Source organism: Lissotriton helveticus, chromosome 1_1 (genome assembly GCF_964261635.1).
Source record: "Lissotriton helveticus chromosome 1_1, aLisHel1.1, whole genome shotgun sequence".
Classification (NCBI taxonomy): Eukaryota; Metazoa; Chordata; class Amphibia; order Caudata; family Salamandridae; genus Lissotriton; species Lissotriton helveticus.
The window spans coordinates 1033751556-1033771342 of record NC_136057.1 but is presented as its reverse complement, the minus strand read 5'-3'; the positions used below and the strand labels follow the sequence as shown (position 1 = coordinate 1033771342).

General features: G+C 47.7%; 1 protein-coding gene across 1 annotated transcript in view; it reads right to left on the bottom strand.

The window, feature by feature from the left end:
* The window catches only part of KCP (kielin cysteine rich BMP regulator), a 622724-nt gene that overhangs the window by 431736 nt on the left and 171201 nt on the right, over positions 1-19787 (bottom strand). Inside the window, exons 4-5 of the mRNA XM_078677796.1 lie at positions 16779-17044; positions 15273-15456 (exon numbers count right to left, since the gene is read on the bottom strand). Of these exons, the coding sequence (XP_078533922.1) occupies positions 15273-15456; positions 16779-17044 (450 nt within the window). The remainder of the gene's footprint in view (positions 1-15272; positions 15457-16778; positions 17045-19787) is intronic.

Sequence of the window (19787 nt, the reverse complement as noted above, 5' to 3'; positions counted from 1 at the left end):
CTTTTGGATCTAGGGTGATCAGCCAAAATGCTCATTGAGGGTGAGCAAAGGTACGGACCCTCTCACGTGGAGAGCCATTAAGCGCTGGAGCGTTCTAGCCATCTGACAAGGATTCAATACTGTATATATTTGTTTTGTAAAGATTGATCTCCGCCCTCTCTGCTTGAAGAACACACCAAACTGGCCCAACAAATTTTGGATACCCGTCGGGGATCTCAAGACCAGTAAAGTGTCATCTGTAAACAGGAGCACCAGGACCTTCCTGTTTACCAGACACGGGCATTGTGCTTGCACTGCTCTAGAGAGGTTACCAGGTAATTCATGTTTAGCAGGAACAAGGTGAGAGTTAAGACACATCCCTGTCTCACCCCTGGAACACTCGAATAGGGTCTGTCAACTCCCCAGCAGGGCCACACCTAACCTGCGCATAGTTGTCCAGGTGAAGCCACCTGAACACATCAGTCAAATATTTCGGAACTCCTATGTTAGTTAGATCTGCCCACAAGCACTCCTTTGGAACTAGGTCATAAGCCAACCGAAGGTCGACAAAGATGACCTAGAGGCACCCACCCTCTAGTGTGACATAATTCCGGTAGATTAGTTGCAATTGGAGCACTTGGTCAAGGGGGCTTGTCCCAGCCCTGAATCCAGCTTGGAGAAGAGTCAGCCTGTTCAACAGAATGCGACAAAAAAGCTTCTGTGAGCTGTTGATAGGACTGACAGTGCGGTAATTCGATGGACCAGACCGAAGGCCTTTCTAATAGATTGGGACAATTTCAGCTCCTACCCAAGTCGGCGGCATGGAGAGCCCAGTCATGATATTATTGAAAAAAGCGCAAAATAAGGGCACAAAATCGCCTTCTCTGCTTTCAACAAGTCCGCAGGCACATTATCAAGCTTTGCTGAAGCATGTAGCATAGCTCAGTGAGTTGATAATATCTCTGCTGCAATGCAACTTGAATGTCATACGGTGTGTGCGAAATTAGGGTGATTTGTTTTTGCAGAATTACTTCAAAATTGAGTGACATTTCTTCTAGTTATGAAAACAGGGCCTGGGGTGTGCTTGGAGTTCACACCCAAAGTGGGGAGAGGAGTTGGCTTAATTGCTAGGGAGGTGGACCTCAAATCTGGGGAACCGGGTTCGAGTCATCCTGTGATTCTGGGCAAATCAGTTAATCTCCCTGTGCTTAACAAAAATGAATGTGTCCTCGTGTAACGCAACTGCTGCTCATGTAAAGCGTCGTGATACCTGATATCAATTAATCAATCAATTAATTCTTTATTCAGATACAAAGAATATCCATAAAAGTACAAGATGAAACCGGCACAATGCATGCATAGTTAATAATTAAAAATCAATAAGTGCAATAAACATGTTATTATGTGGACACGGAATTATATACATAGTACAAGTAAATTCTGCAAAACATAGGTAAGCCTACAATTTAGTTGTTAGTTCGAAGATAATATTAAATATACTATTAAAAAATGTAACAACATGAAGTATTAAAATGCGGACACTCTGACACATAAGAATAATGAAATTAAAAATACGTGCCCCACGTATTAGTTAAATCAGATGCCTGGCATGCACCAAAAACTGTCTGTACTGTGTTCATAGAAGCACGAAACGGAGAGCCAGTTTCAAGAACTCGCTAACACGAAAAATTAAATTTTCCCCATTGAGCATAACAATCTCCCTATATGCTTCCCTAAAATCAGTAATATCATGGGCTTTAAAGAAGGGGAACTGCAGTTTCTTACTATATAATTTATAAAAATCACAGAAAAATAAAAAGTGTAACATGGATTGGCTGCCACAATTTCCACAGGGGCAATGTATTTGCTCGAGATTGGTATTAAAACCTAGAGGAAAGCAGAGTGAATATTTTAATGTACCAGCCCTAAGGCAAAAAAGCAGCCTTCGTTCCCAGCGATTGGTCACCTTTAAGAGATAACTAGCTGGGGATTTTGTGGGGGGGCCCTCTGCACGTACCATAGTTATATACCGAGCAACTGAGGGTTTCAAGATTTCTTGCTCGTGTCTCCGGTTGGCATAGTAAGCATACAGGGCCCCCTGGATAATCTTTTTGTTGGTGCCTGCCATATTTCCTGGGTCTGTAAAAATGTGTGGCAGATTTACAATGCTCAGGCTAGACTTAACGGCTGCCAACCAGGGTATATCTCCGCACTTATTACACTTAAGGCAGTCGACTATGATGTCTCTAGTCAAGGAGGCTGCTTGATTTTGCCACACTTTCATCCAGAAGATCACTGGGCGGGTCTTAATGTAATCCTTGATAAAGGGTAAGTTTAACTCTTGATGGCAAACAAAAGAGGAAGAACTGATCGGTGCCCCCCAAAACTTTTCCTCTACCTGGATGTTATTACAATTGCGTAGCCCCAAATTTTCGCTCCATATGTTGCGGTCGGTAGGCACTGAGATTTGTATATTTTCAGAAGGGGTAGCACTACCTCAGTTCTTCTCGGTTGGGGGAGAGACAGGATCGAGTTAACAGCTTTTATAAATTTTCTCCTGCTGTGTGCCAAATGGGCAACCCAGGTACCGCTATCTGTATATACCAAGCCCAAGTATGGGAAAGTGAGTGTGCATAATAGTTTTTCGGGGCCAGAATTAATCACATTTAGGGAATATTTTTTGGGGCCACAATTCATTAAAAATTATTTTTTTTAATTTGTGCAAAGGTCCAACTTATTCATAAAATCCACAAAACCCCCAACTAAAGTGTGCAGTGCATTGGGAGTGCGGCCCATCAGGACCGCATCATCTGCGTATAGTAGGGCGGGAGCATTTTACCATTGATCATAGGGACATCCTTAGTCAGTTTGGACAGATCATTATTCAGCTCGTTGATGTATGAAATGAAAAGCAGAGGGGCCAGAACACAACCCTGCCTGACCCCTCTGCCAATCACGATGTTCCCTGATACTGCTACGCCCCTGCTGATCCTCACCTTAGCTCCCAAGTCCTTATGTAAATAGGTCAAAAAGTGTACTACATATTTTTAACAGATTGACAAAACCCATTTGTATTATTTAAAATAGCTGCACTGGCCAAATTATACCAATGATCTTTTAATATCTCATCTTTCCTCTGTTTAACCACTTTATTATAATGTTTCCTCAGTGATCTAACAAGGCTTGCATCCCTTGGTGTTGATAACAAGGCAGCGCGCAGCTCTCTATTGGCCCTTGAGCAATCACTGTTAAACCACTTGGTATTGTTGTTATTGGACGTCATGGGTTTTGAGATAATTCGTTTAACGCCTGTGCAAAGGTGGGCAAAAGCTGTTACTACCTCGGGGTTCACGTCCATAGATGACAGACAGGTATCAACAAATGACCCGTAAGTTATTACCATGTTCTGAAACACAATACTGTTGTCGTTACCTTTCCAAATAAGTCTCAGGTTATCGGTCGAGGGTGTTAAATTACTAGCTCCTGGTTCTACAGTCGGATTGGTTCTAGAAGTGACCGTAAACAACACCAAAGTTGGGTTATGGTCCCCACATACGGTAGGTATAACCTCTGCAATAAGTAGAATATCTTCCAACGTGGCAGAAATGAAAATGTAGTCAATTACTGAGGCACAGCCACGGCCTCTGAACGTTGGGATGCAGTGGCTTTCATCGATGTTTACAGCTGCACTGTCCATCACGTTTACTAACTCATAATTTGACAGATAATCAACGAATTCCGTCCTCCTTTTACACAGATTTACACGTGGTGCGTGAAGAGTGGCTGATGTGTTCCCCCCTGAAATCTTAAAGTTAAAATCACCTTCCAAACAAATTCCAGCTAGGTTGGGGATCCCTGATGTGATTTGTATATTTGACACAAAATGAAATAGGTTGGCAACAATTGTATTTGGCACATTTAGGAAATCATTATTATAAAAGTTTATAAAACAAATAGAGACCCACCCGTGTGTAAATCAAAGCTTGGAAATTGGGACTATTTGTGGAAATAGTTTTGATACTTCAGCCAGACTAAATATTGAACCAAATAGAAAGGCCGCCTGAGGCTCGCCCATGTGTGGGAACTGGTGCGCAGACATTATAGCATTGAAAGCCCTCAAGGTGTAGATCCCCTGTGGCCCAGGTCTCAAATTTGTTTACCAGGTTAGTCCAATCCGGGTTGTTTACTTTGGAGGCTAAGCCGGCAACATTCCAGCTGAGCACCTGCAAATTATGGTTGGAGGGGTCTAAAGCATTGCTTACCAAGGAGGACGGTGCTGATCTAAAGGGGACCAATCCGATGGGCGAAAGTATAGGAGGCAGTCAATATAACATATTCAGATCAGAGAGGGGGGGTGAACCTATTTTGTGACAGGAGCAGAGAGATGGCTGGTGTGCTGATAGAGTTATTGGGTTTATAAAAATAGCCATGAGGCAATGACCTGATATCAGTGGATGAAAAATTATTATGCTCTCTTTGGCTCAGTATAGATTTTACCAAAGCAGGCCGACGGAAATGAAAAACGATACAATCTCCTTCTAAGGTCTTAACAGAAGGACCAACCCAGCCCACCCTGAACATCATCAAAACATCATTGATGTTGTGCATGCTAAACCCCTTGTGTTTTCCCAGCCAATTAACACTCTTGTTGCGTATTTGATCCCAAGACTCTGATTGGTTTTTTAGGTCTCGCCTGTCGATGCGCATGCGCATCGAGCAAGCGAGAGTATTGGGACTTATCCACTCTTTATCCACTGCAAGGAATCGTGGCGATTCCTTGCAGTGCCCGTGACTTTTAAGCTCAATGCGCATGCGCATTGAGCTTAAAAGCGCGTGCACGTCCGTCTTGGTTTACCCGCTCCGCCCCCTCCCCTTCCCGCCGTGTCGCATTTCTCCTCCCCCCTCCCCTCTCTTCCCTCCGTCTTGTTTGTTATTTTACCCGCTCCGCCCCCTCCCCTTCCCGCCGTGTCGCATTTCTCCTCCCCCCTCCCCTCTCTTCCCTCCGTCTTGTTTGTTATTTTACCCGCTCCGCCCCCTCCCCTTCCCGCCGTGTCGCATTTCTCCTACTTCTACCGTGAGGTGAGTACGATTTGTTTCATGCTTCTACACGGAGGCACTGCTACTTTTACTTATGGCATAGGCGGGCTGACGTGTTATAACGATTGCCGTTTGCTACTGAACACCGTCAAAGTCGCTCCAAACGTGTCCTGTGTGGGTCACAACAAGACACTTTCATGAGCGTGTGTTTTCTGCTTTGCATGCTGGTTAAATTAGGCAGTCGGCTTTAGCAAGCGCATGCAGCCTTTTAACTTTTCCTGAGGGCTCATTCTTGTTCTGTGTTCCCATGATGGGCTCCCGAGATCCGCCTGGACCTGCCAGTGTTGTAATGCCGCGTCGGTCTTGGTTGCATCGACGTGCGGTGTGTGTGTGCGCGCAGCTGACGTCACTGGTCCTGGGCCTCCTGCACTGGCAGCGTAATGTCGCCACCCGCAAGGGAGGCACCGTGCAGCTGTTGGCATGGTGCCGCGAACCTCACTGAAAGCGTTAAATACTGCGCATGTCTAGTGGTGCTCATTCAAAAGGATACGTTGCAAGCATACTAGAGTTAAGCGCTTCTTTCGGTTTTTTCGTTTTCCTCAGCACGAAGAAGAAACGTGCTTTTAGGGAGCATTAACCTTTTATGAAACCTAGATGCTTTATTATGTATGTGACTTTGCGACTTTCTTGGCCGCTAGCTGATCAGACTTTATTTTCAGTGGCATTGGCCTACTGTACGTCACCCAGCCCACTTTTTAACATCTACACCGCCGGCGGTGCGTGTAAGTAAAGAGGAGTTAACATTCAGGGCATGTCATCTCACTCTGAGCGGTGCATTGGAGTTCTGTCACTGTGAGTTGAACCCCGTGACGTGTGGGGTTTCAAATGGAACCAATTTTCCCTGCAACAGCACGAATCCTTTCAGTAGGGTTTCCCTTTATCGGATATTTAAAAACGCCTGCTGTGACGGCGTATAGAATGTATTTAATGAGCTGAGAGGTTTATTAATAGATCTTCGGAGTGAGACCATTATTTCTAATTAGTTATTAACCTTTAAATCCTTTATAAGGCAGGTGACCTAATACATTTCACGTCTCATTCGCTGTTCAAGTAATGTGTTTTTAGAGTTGCCGATCTGTGCTACCCCGATGAGGATGTTTGCAGAACCTCATGTGCTAATTTTCACTTTGTTAAACGCTTTCCATCTACGCTATTTCCTGTTCTAATTTCCTGTAATTACTAGCACCCTCACCCTCACTCACCCTCACAATCACCCTCACTCACCCTCACTCTCACTCACCCTCAACCCCTCACCCTCACTCACCCTCAACCCCTCACTCACCCTCACTCACCCTCACCCACCCTCACCCTCACTCACCCTCACTCACCCTCACTCACCCTCAACCCCTCACCCTCACACGGTGCAATAGGTCTCGGAGCATTTGAGTTAGAGCTTTTAGAAATGTTTATGGCTTTTTTTTTTAATTCTTTAGCATTGGCTACAGGAAACAAAAATGCTAAAGATTTACAAAAAAAACCATAAACAATTCTAAAAGCACTAACTCTAATGCTGCGAGACCTATTGCATTTCCAATGCTTGTCTTTATAGGGGGCACCCCGGCTGAGACCAAGACATAAGGGCAGGCCTCAGGTGATGAATTTAGAACATCTTTTCTTGGTTCAACAGGCCCAAAGACCTGATATCTTCGCGTCAAGTTTGAGCAATATAAAACTCCGTTAAAAAAAATTACAAAAATGGTGCACATTCATGTATCAATACAATGCATTAATTCTCTCTAAGCAGGGTGATAACAAATACGAAGGTTATGAATGCTCTGCATGCTCTGTGAAAGACAGAGGCCTATGTTGCGAACAGTAAACTCCTGCCTCACCCCTCTTCACATTTAAATAATGATTTTTCCTTTCCGTTTGAATAACACGTCCTCGTACATTCCAGGGCAAGAATTTTAATAGGGTCAAAATCCTTTCTTCCACTCGGTGCAATATTTAATCTCAGCAATATCAAATACCAGAATGCTTGTGCAGGGAACCGTGACCTCTGACCTCCAAAAAAATGAAGAGTTTAGGATTTCTCTAGAAGTACCCCACCCACAGCTCTGCTTGCCCAAGCAATGCTGCTTTTATAAACGATGTATTATATTGCTCCCCCGCGGTGTCCTCAGGCAATTCCCACACTATGTATAGAGATTTTCGATCGAGCCATACAGTGCTGCCCGTCCCCGTTTGGCCACTTCAAAGCACTGAGAGATTATAACAGCGTGTATACATAGGCACAACCGGGGAAGAGATAATAAATCTGGCGGCGGGGTCACAATACACCACAGCCCCTGGTTTTGTGGTGGCTGTTGTAGAGGATGCAGAAGAGTTCCATTTTAGGACTTTCCCAGCAGCACGTGAAGTCCAATTCTACCTGTAGGCTTGAGGTCAGTGTATTGCACTGTTGAACACCAGAGTCCGGCCACAGGTGTGCGGTTGCAGAGAGAGATGCTAAATCCTGACGGTCAGGCCCGGACTGTCCTTTTTTCCGTCGGGCATTTCCCTGGTGAGTCGGAGCCTTCAGAGCCCGGTTTTTGAAGGCAGAGAAGCTGGCCCGTTGCCCCAGGAGACACACACAACGTGTAATGTTTAGAAGCACTGTGCAATTTTCTCTTTTCAAACACACACCAACACGCCACTCTCCTCCCTCTCTTTCTCGACTCCCAGCGTCCGAATTGCCCTGTGGCCGCAGCCTTAAAAGAACTGAGAGAGAGAGAACTGTTAGGTTCTCTCGTGAGTCTCAGGGAGCCAAACTGCATGTGCACGAATGCCATAGCGTAACAGGGGGACCCCGACCTCTCGTGGGAAGGGGGTGCATTCAGCCCTAGGCCAAAGAATATCTGCGTGGCGTGGGAGTCGCGGAGGCCCCGCAGGGAGAAGCAACACTTTGCGCTGCGCCACTGCTAAAAGCCAGAAGCCACAGGAACGAGAACGAGACATGGTGCACGAGTTAGAGGGGGGCAGAGGCAACATATCCCAGCCTCCCTCACTGACAGTCCAGGAGAGCCACCTGCATGATAGCGATCAGACCCCGTCACAGGATCACCCCTCCCCCACCCAACCTAAATGACAGAGGCAGGGCATTGTATGTCAGTAGCAGAGACCCTCCTCGGTGCGCGTCAGCGGGAGCCCGCAGTGCTGTCCTATCTGTGGGCCCGGCACACCTGTGCGCACCTCCAGACAAAGCAAGCAGTATCAAAGCATTCACGAGGGCCAATCAAAGAAGACGCCGAGGCCCACCTGGCATCATGCCCCCCCCCCCCTCTCCATGGAGCGTCACGCAATGGGAGGGGGTAGTCTCAGCACAATCCTCTCCGTTCTCGCCACAGAGATAGACTCCCAGGCGTGGGTCTGACGTGTGCAGTCACGGCACTAGCCTCTTGGACGGCGATTGGTTTGTATGTGAGAGAAGTTCCTTATCCCAGAGCTGTGCAGACACTGCACTAGCCTCTTGTACAGAAGATGGTTCGTATATTGGAGAAGCTCCGAATTCCATACCAGTGCAGTCACTGCACTAGGCTCATTTGTGGTGGGTGGATGGATGTTCTATGAGAGAAACTCCTTGTCGGTGAGGAGTGCACACTGTAGCGCTCTAGTGTTCCGAGGGTCTCTCCTGAGCCCCGGAAGCACCAGCACACACTGTAACACTTTCTGGCCAGGCGTGGCCAGAAAGAGATAAAATAAACGGGCTGGAAGTGGCACGGCACTTCCTGCCCAGACCAGCAGGCTGAGTACGTGTCTCATTCATAAGCGCACGCACAGCACCCACGTGTAGTGACCCCAAGGCTTTGGAGACTAGCAGTCCCCACACTGGCGACGAGGGAGTGGAGCCACCCACACCCGCGAGCGGACCAGCTGCCGGAGCCGCCGAGCCCCGACTCGGCCGGAGCCCGCCGACCCAGCGCTTGTGACCGTCACGTGCGTCCCAAGACTGACTCCGGAGTGAAGACGTCGCCTACCGGTAAGCAGCATATGCCAGAAGCTGCGTGGGGACCGGTACCGGCGACGCGCTGAGGAGAGAAAGCGGGAGGCGCCGGAGACAGGCCCAGCCGGCCGCTTCTGGAGTGCGCGCATGCGCAGACGCTCAAAGCCGACGCAGGCCCCAGATCTTTCACCGCGTGTGTGCGCAGCGCCTCACGCTGAAGGGGAATCAATGGAGCGGTGAACTCCATGTGATAAAGGGCTCGCCCAGCGCTCTGACTGAATGCTCAACCACACGAGCGAACAAAGAGAAGGACCAACAAAATAAAACAAGCACAAGACAATACAATTTAACAGGCACAGAACATTACGAGTAAACACTAAGCTAGCACAACCAGCGCCTGAAGAGAGCACTGCCCACGACACCATGCCTCAAGACCAAGGTGGGGCCACCGGAGGGGCGCCACAGGTAGCAGCACCCCCTGCGGCTCAAGCTCCAACACCCTCCGCACATGCACAATTACAGGCGCTACCGCCTTTCAGCGAGCTAATCGACCCGGGGACAGCAGCACCCCGATGGGCAGTATGGCTAGGACAACTTAACAATTATTTCACGGCCACCCGAGAAAAAGATAATGAAGTGAAGCGCTCTCTACTCCTCCACTTCGGAGGCACAGAACTTTACAAGTTATTTAGACACCTCCCCAACACAGGTGCCGCCAATGATTTCGACGCTGCGGTCAACGCGCTCAACGCCCATTTCGACCCTCAACTAAACCCCCATTACGAGAGGTTCAAATTCCGACAAGCCAAACAACGGGAAGGGGAAACAATGGACGCGTTTCATGCGCGACTAAGAGACCTGATAAGCACGTGCACCGAGGACGACGAAAAGAAAGAAGTCACTGCACAACTCATCCAGGGTTGCCGCAACAAACATTTGCGGACATTGATCCTGAGGCAGCCGCGAATCTCACTCGACGAAATCTTGATCCTTGCACGGTCCCACGAGCTGTCTGACGCCCGCGCCACCGCGATGGAAGCGGCCCTTAATCCACACCACGAATCAGGAACAGTGATCAAGACAGAACGGGTGGATGCAGTGCGTGTGTCGAGCCGAGGAAGCAGAGGTCGAGGGCCGACGCGAACCCGACGTCAAACGCTGTGCGGCTACTGTGGCAGGGAGGAACACACCCAAGATGGCTGCCCAGCACGAGGGAAGACATGCTCCAAATGCGGCATCCCCAACCACTTCGCCAGCGTATGCAGAGGAGGGTCTCGAGGACGGAACGCCTCAGGACGGCGATCGGCCGCTGGAGCAGTCAAACAGCTGTCGCTAGATGACTCCACAACGTCACGCTCCTCCAGGTCGCACAAGTCGCAGCAACCACAATATGATGATTCGTCCACAGACGGAGAGGACGAATGCTACTTCGTATCCTTTGTCAGTGAGCTGAAGAAGAGTCGACGGCCGCAACCCAAGTGCCAAATACAAATCCACGGTTCACCAGCGGTTGGAGTCATCGACACCGGGGCCACGGTAAATGTAATGGGCATCCAACATTACAAAGCACTCCATCCGAAACCCACACTTGTTCCGTCTAAAGCCAGGATCTTCACCTACGGCAGCCAAGACCCCCTCCCACTGCGAGGCAAAATGATTGTGCAAGTCCGAGCAGAGGACCAGGAAGTCACGACCACATTCCATGTGATCGACAAAGAGGCGGACCTGTTAGTAGGGAGCAACACGGCGGAAGACCTAGGCCTCATTGCCTTCGCGAACGCAGTGCGAGCAATGCAAGTTGAAGACATCCTACTCATGTTCCCCAAGTTGTTCACAGGCCTTGGAACCATCAAGCACCCACCCATCAAGCTACACATAGACCCTACAGTGCAACCAATTGCACTCCGACACCGAAGAGTACCATTCCACCTGCGTGCTGCAGTCGAGCAGGAGCTGAACCTGCTAGAATCACAGGGAGTGATCGAAAAGGTGTCCGGACCGACACCATGGGTGTCCCCCATGGTCATAGCTGAGAAACCGAAACAACCGGGGAAAATCCGTATTTGCATCGACATGAGAATCCCAAACAAAGCCATCCGCCGTGAGCGACACCTCACACCTACAGTCGATGACATCCTGACGGACCTAAACGGCGCCCAGTGGTTTTCTAAACTAGACCTCAATGCAGGTTATCACCAGCTGAGACTGGCTGAAGAAAGCCGATACATCACAACTTTCTCGACGCACCTGGGATTGAGGCGCTACAAGAGGTTGAACTTTGGGATCTCATCGGCAGCTGAGATTTTCCAGAATACGATCAAAGAAATCCTCTCGGGGCTCCAAGGAGTGCTGAACGTCAGTGACGATATCTTAATCCATGCCAAAACGAGCGAAGAACACCACAACAGGCTAAGAGCAACGCTACACCGGCTTGCACAGTTTGGCGTAACCCTTCACAAGGACAAATGTCAATTTTTCAAGAAGTCCATCGAATTCTTTGGTTACGTGTTCGGGTCTGAAGGAGTTGCTGTCGACCCTCGCAAATCAGTGGCGATCAAGAATGCCCCTGCACCTACCACAGCATCGGAAGTGCGTAGCTTTCTGGGGATGGCACAATACTGTGCAAGGTTTATCCCCAACCTGGCCTCGATTGCAGAGCCGTTAAGGAACCTAACGAAGAAGGAAAACGCATGGCGGTGGACAGAGACTGAAGCCAACGCGTTCGACAAAATCAAAACAGCGCTGCTAGACAGCACCACAATGGCCTACTTTGACACCTCCAAACCTACCGAAATAGTAGTAGACGCCAGCCCGGTTGGCCTAGGAGCGGTGATATCGCAGGAAACTGAACCCGGCACGTGGTCACCACTAGCATTCGCAAGCAAAGCACTATCCCCGGTCGAGTCAAGATACTCGCAGGTTGAGAGAGAGGCCCTAGCAGTGAAGTGGGCATGTGCTCATTTCCACTTATACATCTCTGGACACCCGTTCCGCATGATAACTGACCACCAGCCGCTGATACCCTTGTTCAAGGGAACCGCTCCTCATCCACCCCCGAGGATAGAACGCTGGGCCATACAAGTGCAGCAGTACCAAATGGACCTAGCCTACCGCCCTGGGGCCAAGAACCCCGCAGACTTTCTATCCAGGCATCCAGGCCCAAAGGAATGCCAACAAACAGATCTTGAGAACCCCACTGAAGAATTCGTGGACATGCTGTCAGCTGCCTCTTGTCCACAAGCCCTCACAGCTGACGCCATCATACCTGAGTATGTGAACGACGCGGTCATCCAGCGAGTAGCCGAGGCCGTACAATCAGGGTCCTGGGAGAACTTCCTAAAGAATGTCAGCAATTGGAGCGAGGACGACCGAACACGCCTGACACAATTCTGGAGAGTGCGCCATGACCTGAGCCAAGCAAGCAATGGCCTCATCCTCAGAGGCCACCGGGTGATCATCCCCAAGACCCTACAGGAAAGGGCGACCATCCTAGCACACGCAGGACACCAGGGCACCCGCCGGATGAAAGCTAGAATGCGAGAGAAGGTCTGGTTCCCGGACCTGGAGGGAGCTGTTGACACCGTGGTACGCCAGTGCCGAGCGTGCCAGATAACTAGTTCAGCGGACACACCCGCGCCTGTGATCACGGAGGAGCATGCTCCATCACCATGGTCATGGCTCAGCCTGGACTTTGGGAGCTTCCCAGATGGGAGAGTCACTGTCGTGCTGATCGACAACTACACGAAATACCCGATTGTAGATCTTGCCACCTCCACCAGCTTTGCCAACATCCGACCACTTTTGAGCAAGTCCTTTGCCATGTTTGGTGTTCCGATGGTCATCAAAACAGACAATGGCCCCCCATTCCAAGGGTGCGAGTTCCGGGAGTTCCTACACAGCCTAGGCATCCGACATCACCGGATCACGCCCCAATGGCCTCAGGCAAATGGGGAGGTGGAGCGGTTCATGAGGACAACCAACAAGGTCCTGCGAATTGCCACTGCTGAAGGAAAAGACCCAGAGGAAGCCCTCCAACTATTTCTGCGGGAGTACAGAAGCACGCCCCACAGTACCACGCAACAATCACCGTGGGCGTTGATGCTTGCTGGCCCGAGAAGAGATCTACTCCCCATGGCCGACAACTGGACACCTCCACCCTACTCCCCCGGGCGCACCCAAGAAAGGCGGAGGAGAACAAACGAGAAAGCAAGCAGCAAGAGGCGTGCCCGGTCCCGAAGTATACTACCGGGCGAGACTGTGCTAATCCGAACCCGAAGGCCTGGAGGAAAGTTCAACACCGCCTTTGAGCCTGAACCATGGGTCGTCAAGGAAATGCGGGGCACCGCTGTCACAGCTCGCCGAGATGGAGAAGAAGTAACGAGGAATGTCTCCTGGTTCAAACAAATACCAGCCACTCAACAACGCAACTCCGACCAAATAGAACCAGCGGAAGAAGAATCCGAGACTGGAGCGGGAAGACCCCATGATGCGAGCACGTCTATGGACACTACAGACCAAGGTGACGCAAACATCTCGACACCCAGCCCGAGAGCTGAGCAGGTACCAGTACGAGGCAGATGGAGGTATGATCTTAGACCTAATCCAAAGCCGAGCCAGAAGCTGGCTGATTTCAGATGCTGAACCATCACTGACTGTTGTTTTCAAACCCAAGTTTTCAAAATCCAAGTTGGGGAGGGATGTAGCGCTCTAGTGTTCCGAGGGTCTCTCCTGAGCCCCGGAAGCACCAGCACACACTGTAACACTTTCTGGCCAGGCGTGGCCAGAAAGAGATAAAATAAACGGGCTGGAAGTGGCACGGCACTTCCTGCCCAGACCAGCAGGCTGAGTACGTGTCTCATTCATAAGCGCACGCACAGCACCCACGTGTAGTGACCCCAAGGCTTTGGAGACTAGCAGTCCCCACACACACTACATAGGTTCGCGCTATATAAAATCGCATTAAATCAATAAATACAATTATTGTGCTGGGGATGGTTTGTATCAGAAAAGCCCCCTGCCTCTGAGGTGTGCGGACACTGCACGAGGCTTTGCTGCTATTAATGGTTTTCTATCGCCAGCACCTGGAGTACTGTACTTTTGTCGCTATGACCTCACCGGGAGTCTTATGTTAATTTAATATTGAGACGGAACATAATATTCTATGTCCACTTACTAGTTTTAAGAACTAACCTGGAGTACTGAGTGCATTCACGAGTAGGTCCTCACTTGGAGCACTGTGTGTTTTGAGTAGTAAGATCTCACCTGCAGTATTGTGGCGCTCACTATATAAGACTGTGTCCACTCACAGGACCTCCCCTGTGTATTGTTTGTGCTCATTATTGTGCCATCTGGCTAAGACTGTTCTCCATAAAAGTGCATAAAGCAGCAAATTCCCACTTGATTGAGGGAAGAAGAAGTATTTTGACTGACGAAACCTATGCGGGGTCAAAGGGGGGAGGGGGAGAAGGAACTAGAGATGGAGCAAAAAGAAGAGTCGTGTGAGTGTGTATCTCATACTGTCTGTATTTCTGTTTTGTGGGAGCAGTCCATGTCGTTGATACTGACTTCACCTGAAGTTTACCCTGAAGAGAAGTCATGTTTCATCTTTAAAAACCCAAGTTAAAGAGATATTATCTGCATATTACAGTTAAATGTGTTACGCATGCACATGTGAGTTACGCATGCACAGGCGGAAGTCTCTGTCCATCTACCAGTACCTTTACGTTGATGGGTGGAGGCACTGCCAGCATTACCGACATGTTACTCACTGCGGGAAGATGCTAAGGGATAGCCTGTCACGCACACAAACAGGTGGAAGGGTGTCCCTCAGGTGTGGGCAGATGATCCATTGAGCAGTGCTGCATGCCCAATGTTGTTCTCCAAGCAGAGACACAAGTTTCTTGAAGCACACCATGTGGGCCTCCTTCTGTACTCAGGTATGCATCATTCATATGACAAACAGGTGCCCCTCCACTCACCCAGGGGTACGACAGGGTGCAGTTCATTTAGGAATACGGCAACATCTCTTATAATAATGCTTGTGTATATAAAGCTATTTACAGAAAAAAATGTGGATTCTAGTATTAGTATTTGACAACTCAACCCAATTTCTGAATGACAAATACTGAATGAAACAACCACTTGTGCGACAGCTGGAGATAGAGTTGACAGGCTTATAAGGAAATTAAAATATTTTCCCACAGGTGAGTCTGTCTCCGGCTATAGAGTAAGCCCCTAGTAATGCAAACAATGTCACTAGGACGCATTTACCTACCCTGACAGTGGAACTGGTCTCTACGGATCGAGCATTTCACTTCACCCTTAATGCAAGTGCAGAGGTGGCAGCCATCTTTGTCCCACGTGTCACCGTCTTCATGCTCTCTCCCTTCCCAGGAGCATTTGGGGCGCCGGCATTCACAGGTTTCCAGGTAGGTGACACGAGCCAGCAGGTCAGCATTCTAGAGGGGAGCAGACATGGCAAGGTGAGAGGTATATCTAGGAAGCCTCTAAAGGAGAGAGGCCCCAATGTTCTCCAAGCATTGAGAATGGGTAATGGTAAACATGCATGCTAGAGTCAGGGTTAAAGTTAGGGATAAGGTAACAGTTATGGCTCAAGTAGTTCTGATACAGACAGAGTCCACATTTATGCCGTGCACCCGCGCTTACTTTGTAAGTGTAATAAGGTTCCTTATCCAGGAACGTTGAGCGGACTCTGGGATCACCTTTATTATGGTGTTTGAACACATGGTGCTCATCAGTGATGGAAAACACTGTACCTTTGGGTTTTAGCCCAGTCCAGCACAACAAGGTGGTGTCTCGAGTTTAAGGCAGCAAACTTTACCACAAGTATCTCTGCGCCCCAAAGCATCCATTGGACGAGAATAATACTTGGGAATAGTGGGATATTCAAGCACTAAAATATGCCCAGTAGCACTTTGTATTGTTATTCTCCAGGTCTGTGGGTTATCCTGACGACATATCTCAGGTCACCTCAACGAGAAATGGTTAGTGAAGGTAAGACTGGGATAGCCTCGAAGCCCAATCTTGAGAACAAATGACCAAGAAATATATGCAGATCAGACTTGAGGTGCACTGGCAGAGCCATGAGTGGATGTTTTAGGGCGTAGGTCATGATTGGGATGTACTGGCAGAGGCGGTTGGTGGGTAAAGAACAGCAGTGTGTGTCTTGAGTCGGAATGGAGATGTTTTGGCTGGGTTGTCTGTGTGTCTCTGTACCCGACACCAGGCACTGCTACAGGAATGAGATGTATTGGCAGAGCTTTTTTGGGTCCCTACACTCAATAGCATGTGTGGGTCAGACTGACTAAGATGTATGAGCTCTCTGACCGTGTGTGCGTCTTACAGCATTAAGCAGTATGGCTCATCCATGTGCTGCAGCTCTGTAATCTAAAGAGATGAAGAAATGTCCAACTAATGCAGCTTGGACAGATACGATTAACTAGCGAAGGTCTGGGGGCACAAATCCTAAATCTCCTGGACCCCAGTTGGGATGTTTGAGGAAGTGAGGAGGAGAAATCAACCTCTAGCTGCACCTCCATCAAGTGAGCTCTCTGCTAACACAACAGCAATGACTACATACTGCATGCTATGGCTGCACTAGTTAAGGTTATTATTAAATATCATTATTACCCAACTCAATGAAGAATGAGATGATACATCGCTCCAGCTGTGATTCCAACCTACTGAGCATATTTAGACCTCTGCTGCTCAGCCCACAATGACACCTTACAGAGCACTGCAGAAGCTCCTTGGGACTCACCTGGCCTTTGACCATATCCAGCATGGCAGTCATGCCCTCCAGCGCCTCCTCCAGGCTGCGCAGCCGCTCCTCTTGGCTGGTGCCCCTAGGCAGCACCCTTCTGGTGCCTGGTGAGGCTGCGGGCTCACTCTGCTGCTGTTGGTAGTTGCGAATGTCAGAGAGAACCACGGGCTCCGGTGGCGGAGGGGCTTCCTGTTTGTTGGGCATGTGGTCCAAGTGGTCCATGTATCTTTCCTCCGGCATCGTGTAGGGGAGCGGGAGCGAGTCTAGAAGACAAGGAGAATATAACCAGAGGAAACAAGCTCCTTCTTCATGAACTCACAGACGGACTTTCAAATGGCAGGGACCAGAGGCTGAAATTAAGCTGAGGTTCAGTTTTTGCATTCTTTGACCAATAACCATGTAACATTATTGTTTATACACACAGTGCAACAGAGAGTAAATGTTAGTACTTTAAGTTTTACATTTTACCCAGAGATTGAAATCCAGAAATTACAGATAAGCTGGCACCATAGAAATGCTGTACAACAGGGTTGGGCCAGTCAAGTTTATATATTTGCTTGACATTACGTCATTTTAGATATAAAAGCAATTGGAAAAAGTTACAATATATATAGTCCACTTCCCATAAAATACCCTACTTATAGAAAACCGTCCTTTTTCAGCATTTCTTCAAGAGCATTAAAAAAGTTTCCCAGTTTGTAATATAGATCAATATTTTCACAGCGCATAACATATGATGTAAGCTGTTGGACCCTTCTTTCCTGTAACTTTATGGAGATTGGAAGTAACTATGTGCTGTTATTTCATTACTACGGAAACAGCATTACTGGGGTGAACGACAGTCCAACAGATCAGCATAGCAGGCATTTCACAGCAAAATTCACCTTTTCTTCCACACTCAGATGAATTTTATTCTGAATATTCTTATGCATTGTTAGCCCTTTTCTTAGGTTACGTTTTTAAACATGTATATATTCATTTTGGTTTACAAAATCACTGAACATGTATAACACATGTAGTTGGTTTCCTCAATTACAAATAAATTACATGCAAACAATATAAATTCATAAAAAATGTTTCCAATTTTATAAGCCACTGAAATACGAGACAACATTGTTCCATGTCACGTTTTTGTTAATAACAAACTACTAGATTGCTGGTATTAAGTCAATTTGATGAAGAAATCTGCCACCGAATTTCAAATTGCCAGCTCTTTAGAATGTAGCTGTCTGTTTGCACCTTACAGCAAAAGCATCTAAATAGATGTTGTTCTTGAAAAGTCACACTGTTTAATTTCTTAGGTGATTATTTCTCCGATATTTTGCCACAATTGATTAGACCTTCAATCATGTTTTGAAATGGTGTTTTAAACAACATGTGCATGAAGTAGATTAATGTTCTATCTGACAACAAAACACATTATCGGGTCTTCACATTGCCGAGGAGCGAGGGCAGTGGACACTTTCATAACATGGGTACACTTTGGGTGCCCCCCCCTTTATTAGAACTGAGCTATAATGTCTCAATTCGAGTCACATGGTCGAAACTCAAGTGGATTGGAGGAGTTTCTGCTCTGGGTGAAAAAGCACACAGAAACATAAAGAGCAGGATGATACGTTTCACAAACTCACAAAAAGGACCTTAGCCCCAACATACATTTTAAAGTGTTTGTGGCCTACACATTAGGCTCCTCTATATTGTTTATTGACTGCTTGTTTTACTTTGAGTGTTTCATTTCACTCCTAATAATATATTTCATAATTGCAGTTGCCTTCAATGAGCATTAAGGTCGAAGAGGGGAAACTGACTACTTCATAGGAACTGTGATGTCAATCCAAAAACATTCGTACAGTGATTTGTTCAGAGAGAGATGTGTTGCCTTTAGAGACATTTTCACCATGTCCAGGAAAGCACAATCCAAGTCTACCCCGAAATATGGTCCTTTAGATGTACACTAACCAGATTTCAGTGCTGAAGTATGCAATTTGCTATTTGATAAAAGCAAACTTGGAGGCTTGTCATTCTGGGACAAGGTGATTGATGCCAGGGTTGGTCCTTTTGCTGTTTTAACATCCATCTCTGGCTTTCTTCAGATTGAACACGTGTCAAATATGACTTTTGGAACAGTGATCATAAACTTCACGGCAACCAGTTTAGGAGCCTAGAATAGAGTAAATCCCTCGTTTCTCTTAAAGTTGGTGCATCTGAGCGTCCAGAAATAGTGCAGAGTCAGTGCGTGATTGACTCCACTCCAGCTCTTTTGGATTTTAAGTGGCAGCATCTTCTTGAGTATTGGGAGGCTTCCAAAGTGCCACGTTGCTTCAGAGAGGATCTCACTTACTAAGCTTTACTTCCGAACATTTAGGTCCAGGAAGAAAGTGAAGGAATATAGGCGATGATCATGATAAAAATAAAAAAATAAAGGCCATGGCAAACACAAGGTGGAGATTGTCATGGTTATGTTACTACTTCACTCCTCTACCTGCTCCTAAGTTGGAGAACATGCACATCTTATTTTCAGGTTGATTGCATCTAAGGGGTTGGTTTCCCAGCAACAGCCATGGACGAGGCTCCGATGCAGAACCTATCAAAATTCACATAAGATTCCTTCTGTTCAGAGCATTTCTAACCGTAGGACCGATTTTAAACAGGCCATGACTAAATTAGGCGTTAATATGGCCATGCAAGAAAGGTCAACGTTTGGCTCACGTGGTATCTGAGGCACAGGGTATTATGGGCTCAGCATCACACAGTCATAAAGTACTTAAGCCGCATGCCTTAGGATGACTATAGAGTTCAAACGCTGAAACTGAGGAAACTGTGGATCATTTATCAGAGGGAGGAGAATGTGCAATTGCAGTCTTAAAGAGACCGCTAAGGTGGGTTCTGTAAGGTACACAATCGTGTGCCTCATATCTGAACTTTTGAGTACTCCTTGCAAAGTAGACTGTACAACCAACAAAGATGCACACCTAATCTGAAAGTGGTGAACTTGTGGAACAGGTG